Below are 12,557 nucleotides of genomic sequence, written 5' to 3' on the forward strand. Positions count from 1 at the left end.
ACTGGGGGACAGTCCCACACACACACACACACACTGACCCTCACTGGGGGACAGTCCCACACACACTGACCCTCACTGGGGGGCAGCTCCCACACACACACACTGACTCTCACTGGGGGACAGTCCCACACACACTGACCCTCACCTGCTAACTGTAATGTTATTAAAGGAGCTGTGGTCACATCACTGTCCACACTGTGTGCTCTCTTAATGTGTGAAAGCTGAGGTTAATCTTCAGGTGACCTGCTGCTTTGTTGATCTATTAACGTTATCCGCTGACGAGCCGATGAAACTGCTTCCGGATCACTCCCTCATGACCCTGCTCGCCCTGACCTCACATTCCACTGCACAACTCTAGCGCCATGTTGGTGAGGGCGACATCCGGAGCACGAATGGCGCCATATTGGTGAGGGCGACAACCGGAGCATTCGTTGCGCCATGTTGGTGAGGTCCGATTCCTGTCCCACTGGTGAGGTCACTGGCTGTCTGAGGTGTTGGTGGTCCATGTCCCTCTTGACCATTACTTGATTTGTGTGCCTTATTTGTGTTTCTGATGCCCAGACTATTTATGTCCAACTTCTTCCTACGCTTAGGGACTTTGTATCGCATTCAGAATGTTTTATTTCACCTCGTTCTTGCTGCTGAAATCTGTTACAAGCCCATGCACTAACCCATCTATATCCTCTTGTAGATGTCACAACTCTCCTCGCAGTTTACACAACTTAAAAAATTCATATGCTCTCTAAATCCTGAAATTGTGTTGAGTCTAAGTCATTAATTACAAATCTGAGAACAGTGTCCTTTGTATCAACCCCTCAGAATAACCCAGCCTCTGGTATGAAAACAGCCAGGTACTATTCCGCTGCTGCAAACAGTACAAACAGTGGGCGGCACGGTGGCACAGTGGTGGGCGGCACGGTGGCACAGTGGTTAGCACTGCTGCCTCACAGCACCAGAGACCCGGGTTCAATTCCCGCCTCAGGCGACTCCACTGTGTGGAGTTTGCACATTCTCCCCGTGTCTGCGTGGGTTTCCTCCGGGTGCTCCGGTTTCCTCCCACAGTCCAAAGGTGTGCAGGTCAGGTGAATTGGCCACGCTAAATTGCCTGTAGTGTTAGGTGCAGAGGTAAATGTAGGGGAATGGGTCTGGGTGGATGCGCTTCGGCTGGTCGGTGTGGACTTGTTGGCCCGAAGGGCCTGTTTCCACACTGTAAGTAATCTAATCTAATCTAATCTAATCTAAAACCACTGGTACCACTGTCCCTTTGCCAAGGAGACTGTTCTCATGCCCTTCATCCAGCACTTTCTGGAAACCTATATACTCCACATCAGCTGCATCACCCTCATTAACCCTCCTGCTAAGTTCAGCAAAAACCACAATTGGTTTGGTTGAACAATATTTGTCTTTAACATATCTGTCTGGATTTTCTTTGACTTTAAACTTTTAACTCAGATGCAGATGTCACTGATTCGCCAGTATTTATTGCCCATGAGGAGATGGCGAACTGCATTCTTGAATCTCTGCAATCCACGTGCTGCAGTTAATCCATCAGGAATTCCAAGAATTTGACTGAGCAACAGTGATGGAACAGCAAAATATTTCCCATGATAGGAAGTGGCTTGAAGGGAACTTGGAGGTGCTGATGGTGTTCCCACATATCTGCTGCCATTGACCTTCTCGATGGAAACTGAAACAATTGCGATGATGTAAATCAGAAGCAAAAACAGAAGTGGCTAGAAAATCTCAACAGATCTTGCAGCATCTGTGAGGAGAAATCAGAGTTCACGTTTTGGGTTCTGAGAAAGGGTTGTCAAACCTGAAATGTTAACTCTGATTTCTCTTCACAGATGCTGCCAGACTTGCTGAGCTTTTCCATAACTTATGTTTTTGTTCCTTCTAGGTGGAAGTGATTGTGGGTTTTGAAGGTGCTGTCTGAATTACTGATGCATTTCTACAGTGCATCAGTAGATAGTACACGCTGCTGCTTAGCATCAGTGGTGAAGTGATTGGTGCTGCTTTGACCTGGATGGTGTCATTTTTCAAAAGCATAGAAGAAAGAACAAGATATTCCCAAGGTTGACATGCTCCTCACCTGACATTTCAGCCAAATCTCCAACACATAACACCAGAGCCGATATTACTAAATCTCCTGATAGGTTCTGCCTAAAAAAATTGAATAACCAAAATGAAGGTCCAATCGCAGGATGTGGGAATTCCTTGTATTGAGCAGAATATTTCACATTGAAGAATCCACACCCTAGAGATTTAAGGATTTTCAATACAGAGTTTTATTGATCAATTAGTTTGAAAGCGTGGTTACAATACTGAGCCTGAATTTGTGTAAATGCCATCTCCCTTCTGCCAGTTGCATTTAGGATCAGTCCATCCAAAGTGTCTGAAGCTTCACTTGAAATGATCACTATAATGATTATTTCTATCATTATTTTCACTGTTTTCTTCTCTTACTTCCAGCTATACTTTGTTGGGAACAACCAGAAGCTCATTGTCTCCTGTAAAAGAGAGTAGAATCATAGAGTCATAGAGATGTACAGCATGGAAACAGACCCTTTGGTCCAACCCGTCCATGCCAACCAGATATCCCACCCAATCTAGTCCCACCTGCCAGCACCCGGCCCATATCCTTCCAAACTCCTTCTATTCATATACCCATCCGAATGCCTCTTAAATGTTGCAATTGTACCAGCCTCCACCACTTCCTCTGGCAACTCATTCCATACACGTACCACCCTCTGAGTCAGTGCCCTCACAGTTAATTACAGGTTAGTGCCACACAGTGAGATAGCAAGTGTAGCACCGAGCAGTTTGCTCCAGTCTGAGCTTTCCCTCCCACTCTCAGGGACATTCTATTCTTTTAACAATATTTACCCCCCCCCCCCCCCATGCCGTGAACAGTTAAGAACCTTATAAGTTCTGCCTCTCTTTATCCCATTGAACACTTTGGCCTGACTGTCTCACTTCAGCCACCATCACAACTCTGGTTGGTGACTGTGAGTTTGACCATATCCAAGTCTGTGAAATGGAAATGATCAGGAATTAGAGTTACTCCCAGCTGAAATATACTGGAAATCAGCTGCTTGAGTGAATGAAAGGAACATATCCAGTACCTTGCAGCACTACTGTGCTGTACTGCTTGGCTCAAACATCTTCCAGGGGCACCCAATGATTCACCCGGTCTGTAATTCTGCTGAACTCGGGACTGTACCCAGTGCCACTCCCTGTCCTGTTCATGTAGTCTCCCCAGTGTTATGCCCTATAATGTGCCATAACCATTGTGTGACTTTTGTTATTCCAAACTTGTGTTAATGATGCACCTGAAGGCAAACTTTCTTACCCTGTGCTCTAAATACCATCGTTCTCCGAGCAAGATCCTTATAGAAAGAGGTTAACAAAGAAAATATATCAGTTATCACATAATCAAAAATTAAGCATTGTTTCTCTACTTAAGCTTGCAATGGTTCTCTAATTTATTCCTCAAAAAAGTATTTAAAGTATGTTTAAAAGTAGTTGGATTTATAATTAGGGGATTAAATTACATGTATAAATGGTGATAATTTCTTTCGCCTCTTGGTTTGAGTCAAGTATAAGCCAGTTATGTGAGCTGTTCAGTCATGGCTCTGACTGAATCAATCCTTATGACATCAATCTCTGGGGCACCCTTTCACCACATCCCCAAGCACCAAACACTCACTCAAATACCTATTAATCAATTCTGAGACAGTTCTCTTGGTACCTGTCATTGCACTTGGGGCACTTAGCTTATCGTACATTCTGCCATTTCAGTCCAATATCTAGGATGACTCACCTGCAAAACAGAACCTGGGATAGACTTCCATGACAGTCATGCTCCTAATAGACACACTTGTGTAGACACAATCTTATGGTCACAATTCATAGTGTTCATTAAAGTTCAGGGGAGTCAAGAGGCTCTGTAGTAATGAATTATTTTTCTCATCCAAACAGCAGTGTGACAGTTGGATATCACATATGAAGAGAGGAACTGATTTCAAATGGAACACAGGAACAGGAGAAGTGCTGAATCAGTGCTTACAGTGTTAATCTCTGGGGCACCCTTTCACCATGTCTTCCAAGCACCAAACACCCACTCAATAGCTGTTAACCAATTTTGGGATAGTTTTCTTTAACCTGCCTCTACAGTAATCACTGGGGCACTTAGATTGTAGTACACTCTGCCATGTCAGTAGAATATCTAGGACTGTGAATGAAGAGATGACTCACTTGCAAAAAAAAACCTGGGATAGACTTCCAAGACACTCATGCTCCTGTTAGACACAGTGTGCTCACAGAATCTAATGGTCAAAATTCATAATGTATATTAAAATTCAGGGGGAATCGGGAGGCTCTGTAAGAATAAATTATCTTCCTCTTGCAAACTGCAGTGTGACAATCAGAACTCAACAAATCCACGTCACAGGTGAAGAGAGAAACTTATTTCAAATGGAACATAGGAACAGGAGGCCATTTAGCCCCACAAGCCTGTCCTGCCATTCAGTCAAATCATGGCTGATCTGTGGCCTAACTCCAAATACTTACCTTTGGCCACGTCAATAGTTTATCAAACTCATATCTAAAACTAAAATCTAATCTAGCATCAACTACAGCTTATGGAAGAACGTTCAAAACCTCTACCACCTTTAGTGTGTAGAAGTGCTTTCTAACATCTCTCCTGAATGGTCTGACCATTTTTAGGCTAATGTTTAGACTATGCTCCCTGGTTCAGGAATCTCCAACTGGAAATGTGTTGCTGGAAAAGCGCAGCAGGTCAGGCAGCATCCAGGGAACAGGAGAATCGACGTTTCGGGCATAAGCCCTTCTTCAGGAAGAAGGGCTTATGCCCGAAACGTCGATTCTCCTGTTCCCTGGATGCTGCCTGACCTGCTGCGCTTTTCCAGCAACACATTTCCAGCTCTGATCTCCAGCATCTGCAGACCTCACTTTCTCCTCAGGAATCTCCAACCATAGGGAAAAGTTTCTTTTATCTGTGCTGTCTTTTTCTGTTAATGTCTTGAAGACTTCGATCAGATCACCCTTAAAATTCCACGTTTTAGAGAAAACAAACCTAATTTTTATAAACTCTCCTCATAACTTAACCCCTAAAGTTCAAGTATCATTCTTGCAAATACAACAAAAAACTGCAGGTGATGGAAATTCTTAAGGAGTGTCACTGGACCTGAAACGTTAACTTGCATTCTTTCCATAGATACTACTTGACCTGCTAAGTTTCTCCAGCAGTTTCTGTTTTTGTTTCATAATTTTTGTAAACTAACATTGTATTCCCTCCAATGTCACTATATCCTTCCTGTGATGTGGAGATGTTGGAGTTGGACTGGGGTGGACAAAGACAAAAATCAAATGACACCAGGTTGTAGTCCAACAGGTTCATTTGAAATTGCAAGCTTTCAGACATCCATTCAACAGGATCTGTGCTTTTCTTTGCAGTTTTGAAAGCCCTTACGTTTAGTTTTACACTCTTTCTTTTGGTTTCAAATAGAAATTGATTTTGCTATTAGGACATTTACAATGAGCTGCATAGACCATGAGAAATAACCAAGTTGTCTGGTGCTGCAATATGCTGTCTGATTGAGTGAGTAAACCTCTGTGTTTTATCGGTCTAGAGATATCTGTACACCAAGGTGCACATCAGTTAGGAGTCTAAGCTAGAAGAATGAGTGGTTGCATATATTACAGGCTGCTATGAGTGAGTTAAGTGTGGAATCCAAGCCAGAAGTTTTGATCATTTATGTGAAGAGAGACAATGCCCAGCAATGAGTTACAGGTTGGAATCTAATTAGATAATTAATATACAAATTAATATATATGGAGTTACAGTCAAGATTAGAGTGATGCTGGAAAAACTCAGCAGGTCAGGCAGCATGAGATGAGCAGGAAAATCAATGTTTCAGGCAAAAGCCCATTACTGAGGAAGAGCTTTTGCCCAAATCGTCAATTGTCCTGCTCATTGAATGCTGCCTGACCTGCTGTGCTTTTCCAGCACCGCTCGAATCTTGACTGATCTCCAGCATCTGCAGTCCTCACTTTCGCCCATATGGAGTTACAGCCTGAAATCGAACTGAAGACTTAAGGATTTGTCTATTTAGAATAACAAATAACTGGGAGTGAGTTGTAGGCTGGAATCCATTGGATTTTAATGCTTGTGGCATTCAGATCACTTTATTCACTGCAATGTCAATAAGCAGGTGTGCGTTTTTGGGAAATTGGTTTGAGATTTGGAAGCCTCAGCAATCAATACCAATGCACTCACTGCCAGAGTGAGGACAACAATATAATCTCTGGTATTCACTTCCTAAACATTTCTTGTTCAACTCAACATCGTCAGCCAAAGCTCTATGAACCCGGAGCTTTTCACTCAGAGGTAAGGACACTACCCATTTCAGTGCAAGATCTCCAACAAACACACATGTACAGCATGCAATTAGCAAGTTAAAATGGTATGTTTGCCTTTTTACATAGCGGTGTATGAGAATACGCCAATTATGCAGGTATTGATGACAGGTCAATATGGCATACACATTTTGGTCTCTTTGCTTCAGGAGAACTTATTTAACCCCTAAAGAGTAAACACTAGCTAAAGATGAAGGAATTTTCTTATGAGATTGAGTTCACACAGCCTCTATTCACTGGGATTTAGAAGAATAAAATTCTGAAGGGACTACATGCTGAGAAAATGATTCCCCAGTCCAGGGAATCTACTACAGGCTCACTCAGAATAAAGAGTCATCACTTACAGCTAAGCTGAGGAGAGATTTCTCCATTTAAGTGTTGTAAATCTTTTGATTTCTGTTACAAAGAGAGGTGTGAAAGCACTGCAGCCTAGTTTCATCACAACAGGGTTCAGTAGTTTTAAGTTATGGATAATAAGGGATATGATTGTTCTTAATCTTATTTATTAACAGAGTATAAGATGCAAATAGTCTACTCCAACTCATATTTCTTATACAAAGAGAGAATATGAATACATGTTGTCCTCACTGTTGGAGAAGGATTCATGTGGTTTATACAGAAAATTAGTTTCTGAAGATGAGTTATAAACCTGAATATGTCTTTGAGATTAGGGAAGAACTATGTTTAGAATTGCAGATGTTTTGCAAATGACTTATAAGCTGCCATCTAATCAAATTTTTGGTTTTGTTTTATGTAATAAGTAACAATTATTGGCATAGTTACAGGTTGATCAAGGAGTTCAAGTGATTTATACATTAAATATTAAGAATTAGGGCACATAATAGCTGGGCAGCATGGTGGCTCAATGATTAGCACTGCTGCCTCACAGCACCAGGGTCGCAGGTTCAATTCCAGCCTCAGGCAACTGTCTGTGTGAAGTTTGCACATTCTCCCCGTGTCTGTGTGGGTTTCCTGTAAGTGCTCCGGTTTCCTCCCACACTCCAAAGATGTGCAGGTCAAGTGAATTGGGCATGCTAAATTGCCCATAGTGTTAGGTGCATTAGTCAGAGGGAAATGTGTCTGGGTGGGTTACTCTTTGGAGGGTCAGTGTGGACTTGTTGGGTCAAAGGGCCTGTTTCAATACTGTAGGGAATGAAGTGAATAAACAAAGCAGTAGACCATTGGCTCCATGAACCTACTCCTATCATTTAATAAGATCCTGGCTAATCATTGACCACTATGTCACGCATGATCCATATGCCCTTTGATTCCCTTAAAATCCAAACACTTGTTGACTGTATTCTAGAATATATGCAACTGAGAATGTGCAGCCTTCTGACTGAGAGAATTCTAAAGTTCACACCCTCTGAGATGGCATTTCTCATAATTTCAGCTCAAACTAGCTGTCCTTTCATTCTAAGAAAATACCTCCTAGTTCCTAAGCATTCCAGTCATAGGTAACACTCTGTCTGACAGTCTCTCACAATCTTATATGTTTGAACGAGATCAAATCTTATTCTTCTAAACGCCAAAGTAGAGACCACTTTGCCTTAATCTTTTCTCATAAGATTCTCTGGAATGAGCAGGCAATCTAGTAAAAATTGGTTGTACACGCTTGAAGAAGAGCTCATTTATCCTGAGGTAAGGAAACTGAAATAACTCCACAGAGGCCAATATCCCTTCACTAAGTTACCCTTTATTTACATGTGGAAAGTCCTTGCCACTGATCCAATTCCCTCAGAGCCAGCTCTCAGAGTGAACAGGATGCTTGACACACTGTTCTCATTTGTCAGCCAGGACTCCCTGATTGAACCTGATTAACAGCCCCAATCAGGGAACTCATAATTTGTGAGGTCCACTTGGCTGACCTTGTTACAACAGTATATCCATCCATCTCTGAGTCCGAGGACATAGAGTCATTGAGATGTACCCGTTCGACTATCCTAAATTAATCTAGTCCCATTTGCCAGCACTTGGCCCATATCCCTCTCTAAACCCTTTCCATTCATATACCCATCCAGATGCATTTTAAATGTTTAATTGTACCATTCTTCATCACTTCCTGGGGCAGCTTATTCCATACATGCACTGCCCTCTGTGATAAAGCTGCCCCTTAGGATCCTTTTAAATCTTTCTCCTCTCACCTTAAACCTATGCCATCTAGTTCTGGACTCCCTCACTCTAGGGAAAAGACCTTGTCTATTTATCCTATCCATGCTCCTCGTGATTTTATAAACCTCTAAAAGGTCACCCCTCAGCCTCTGACACTCCGGGGAAAACTGTCCCAGCCTATTCAGCCTCTCCCTATAACTCAAACCTGCCAACCTTGGCAACATCCTTGTAAATATTTTCTGAACCCTTTCAAGATTCACAACATCCTTCTGATAGGAGGGAGAACAGAATTGTACACGATATTCCAAAAGTAGCCTCACCAATGTTCTGCACAGCCGCAACATGACCTCCCAACTTCTATACTCAATCCTCTGACCAATAAAGGAAAGCTTACCAAATACCATCCTCACTATCCTATCTACCGGCTCTCATAAGAACATAAGAACTAGGAGCAGCAGTAGACCATCTGGCCCTTCCAGCTTGTTCCACCACTCAATAAGATGACGGCTAATCTTTTCATGGATTCAGCTTCACTTACCTGCACTCTCACCATATCCCTAAATTCCTTTATTTTTAAAAAGAAATCTACCTTAGTTTTAAAAGTGTTTACTGAAGTAGTGTCAACTACTTCCCTGGTCATGGAATCCCATAGATTATAAACCCTCTGGGTGAAGAAGTTCCTTCTCAGTTCAGAGCTAAATCTGCTCCCTCTAATCTTGAGGCTATACCCTCTTGTCCTAGCTTCACCTACCAGTGGAAACATCCTCTCTACTTCTATTTTATCGATTTTTTTTCATAATTTTATGTGTTTCAATAAGATCCCCCCTCATTCTTCTGAATTCCAATGAATATAATCCTAATCTACTCAGTCTCTCCTCATAAGACAACCCCCTCAACTCCGGAATCAACTTGGTGAACCCCCTCTGCATCCCCTCCAGTGCCAGGACATCCTTTCTTAAGTAAGGAGACCAAACCTGCCTGCAGTACTCCATGTGTGGCCTCACCAGCATCTTGTACAGCTGTAACATTACCTCTTGTCTTTTAAACTCAATCCCATGTAGTAATGAAGGAAAAAGTTCGATTTGCCTTCCTAATTACTTGTTGTACCTGCAGATCGACCTTCTGTGATTTATGCACCCAGATCCCTCTGCATAGCAGCAACTGCAACTTTTTACCATTCAAATAATAATCCATTTTACTGTTATTCCTACCAAAATGTATGACTTCACATTTATTAATATTGTATTCCATCTGTCAGACCTTTGCCCACTCGCTCAATGTATCTATGTTCTTCTGCAAAGTTTCACAGTCCTCTGCACACTTTGCTCTGCCACTCATCTTAGTGTCATCTGCAAACTTTGACACCATACACATGGTCCCCAACTCCAAATCATCTGTATAAATTGTAAATAATTGCGGTCCTAACACCGACCCTTGAGGCACTAGTCACCAGCCAGAATAGCACTCATTTATCTCCACTCTTTGCTTCCTGTTAGTCAACCAATCCTCTATCCATGTTAAGTTAAAAATCACACAACACCAGATTATAGTCCAACAGTTTTATTTGGAAGCACTAGCTTTTAGAGCGCTCCTTCTTCATCAGTGAAGTAGTGGAGCTCTGAAAGCTAGTGCTTCCAAATAAACCTGTTGGACTATAACCTGGTGTTGTTTGGTTTTTAACTTTGTCCAACCCAGTCCAACACTGGCATCTCCAAGTCATGTCTATCCACGCTAATACTCTACCCCTAATGCTAAACATCCTTACCTTATGTGTCAGCCTCTTGCGTGGCACCTTGTCGAAGGTCTTTTGGAAATGTAGGTGCACCACTTCTATTGGGTCCCATTGTCCACCTTGCTTGTAATGTCTTCAAAGAATTCCAAACAATTTGTCAAGCTTGACCTGCCCTTCAAACTCTCCACTTTCAAGGAACTATGAACCTGTACCCCAAGATCTGTTTGTTCAACACTCCCAGGACCTTACCATTAAGTGTATAAGTCCTGCCCTGATTTGCCTTTCCAAAATGCAGCACCTCACATTTATCTAAATTAAATTCTATCTGCTACTCCTCAGCCCATTGGCCCATCTGATCAAGATCCCATTGTAACCTTCTTTGCTGTCCACAACACCTCCAATTTTGGTGTCATCTGCAAGCTTACTAACTGTACCTCTTAATCACATCCAAATCATTTGTGTAAGCTGGTTATTTTTCTTGTAGCTCCACCTGGGACATTTTAACAGTGACTCTGCTTCAGATATGGACAAGATTAATGCACAGTAACTCGCCTCTTGCACCCAGAGAGTCTCAGAAGAAATTCATTCTCCCCTTCAGGTGGCAAAGACATTGAGACGGCTGCATCCGCCATAGCCATCTCAGATTCTGAGGCGTCTTCAACACATTCATGGAGAGGGAGAACCCACAGGTCTTTTTGATTGTTCCAAAGAGCCAGGTGCGTTTTGCTCCTGAACCATTTGCGAGTTTGCAGCTTTCATATAGTCCATATCCTTGTGCAGAACCGTTGCACCTACCAAAACTTTATACATCATTGGACTTGACCTCGACCATGCTTGTTACTGATGCAGGGCCATTCCTGTGGTTCCTAGACTAAACTTCATCCCCTGACGTAAAATGTCTCTCACATAGCTGAGTCTTGTGTTTGGCATTGGCATTTCAGATGCCATTTTACTGTCCTTCCCACCATCCTCTGCCCCTGACCCCCACAACATCCCAGGTCCTAAAAGGTCAGATTTTACCTGGTGCTGAGCCTTCTCCCATTAGTAACTCTGCTGGAGCTATCCTGGTAGTTCCATGAGGTGTGGTCCTGTAATCAAGTAGGAACCGGGGCATTTTGGTATCTAGTAGACTGTTTAAGTCTGTCTTTATGTTTTGGACTGCTCTTTCTGCCAGGTCATTGGATGGTGGATGGTATGGAGCTGTCCTTATATGTCAAATATCATTTGACTTTAGGAAATACTCAAATTCCCTGCTGATAAGTGATGGCCCTTTACCTGTCATCAACACCTCTGGTAGTCTGTGTATTGCAAAAGATACAAGCAGTTTTTCTATCGTCATCACCGTGTTCGACAAATGAACTCTGCATGTCCAACCATTTTGAATGTGCATCTGCAATGCCTAAGAACATTGAGCCCATGAAAGAACTGGCATAATCAACATGTAACTGGGTTTACCCAACCATTCCCACAAATGTGGGGGAGCTGCTGGCAGTAATGTTTGACCTTGTTGGCACTCTGGACACTGCCAACACAGCTATGTCTATAATCAGTCCTTGTCACCAGACATAACTTCTTGCCAATATCTTCAATTTGGAAACTCCTGAATGACCCTGATGGAGTTCAGCCAGTAAAGGGCGGTGACCTTTTTTCAGGACAATCACTCTTGCTCCCGAGATAATATATTATCCTTACTGTTGGTGAGGGAACCATGTAGTTTATATGGAGAATTAGTTTCTGAAAATGAGTTACAAACCTGAATGTGTTTTTGAGATCAGAGAAGGATTATCTTTAGGATTGCAGATGTTTTGCAAGTGACTTACAGGCTGACAATAAATGACACTCTCATATATTGGTACAAACCTTTTTGGATATTAATTCCAGCATACATCTGGAAATACTCATCTAACCACAATTGCAAGTACACATGGCTCATGTCCAACTTCATGAAGGACAGCCCACCTGCCAGCTTTGCATATAAATCCTCGATATGACGGATTGGGTATTTATACAGCTACAAGAAGCGGCTAACCCCACAAAGATGAACTGACCCTTTGGGCCTCACCATTGATACAAACAATGCTGCCCATTCCACAAACTGGACTGTTTCAATGATTCCTTCACTATACAGCTTTGCAAAATTATGGAATTGTTTTCTAGTCAACATGCAAGGCAGCATTGTCTCCTTTGGTAGTCCCTAGACCTTGCAGAAAAGCTTCGAGGAGAAAGTGAGGACTGCAGATGCTGGAGATCAGAGCTGAAAATGTGTTGCTGG

At 42.5% G+C, this 12,557-nt stretch overlaps 1 protein-coding gene across 1 annotated transcript in view; it reads right to left on the reverse strand.

Annotated features, from left to right (window-relative positions):
• Positions 1-2,270: 2,270 nt before the first annotated feature.
• LOC122548205 (protein AMBP-like) overlaps positions 2,271-12,557 on the reverse strand; it is a 13,298-nt gene continuing 3,011 nt past the window's right edge. Inside the window, exons 4-5 of the mRNA XM_043686750.1 lie at positions 3,353-3,389; positions 2,271-2,510 (exon numbers count right to left, since the gene is read on the reverse strand). Of these exons, the coding sequence (XP_043542685.1) occupies positions 3,361-3,389 (29 nt within the window). The 3' untranslated portion in view covers positions 2,271-2,510; positions 3,353-3,360. The remainder of the gene's footprint in view (positions 2,511-3,352; positions 3,390-12,557) is intronic.

The sequence above is a fragment of the Chiloscyllium plagiosum genome, unplaced genomic scaffold (genome assembly GCF_004010195.1).
Source record: "Chiloscyllium plagiosum isolate BGI_BamShark_2017 unplaced genomic scaffold, ASM401019v2 scaf_13144, whole genome shotgun sequence".
Taxonomy (NCBI): domain Eukaryota; kingdom Metazoa; phylum Chordata; class Chondrichthyes; order Orectolobiformes; family Hemiscylliidae; genus Chiloscyllium; species Chiloscyllium plagiosum.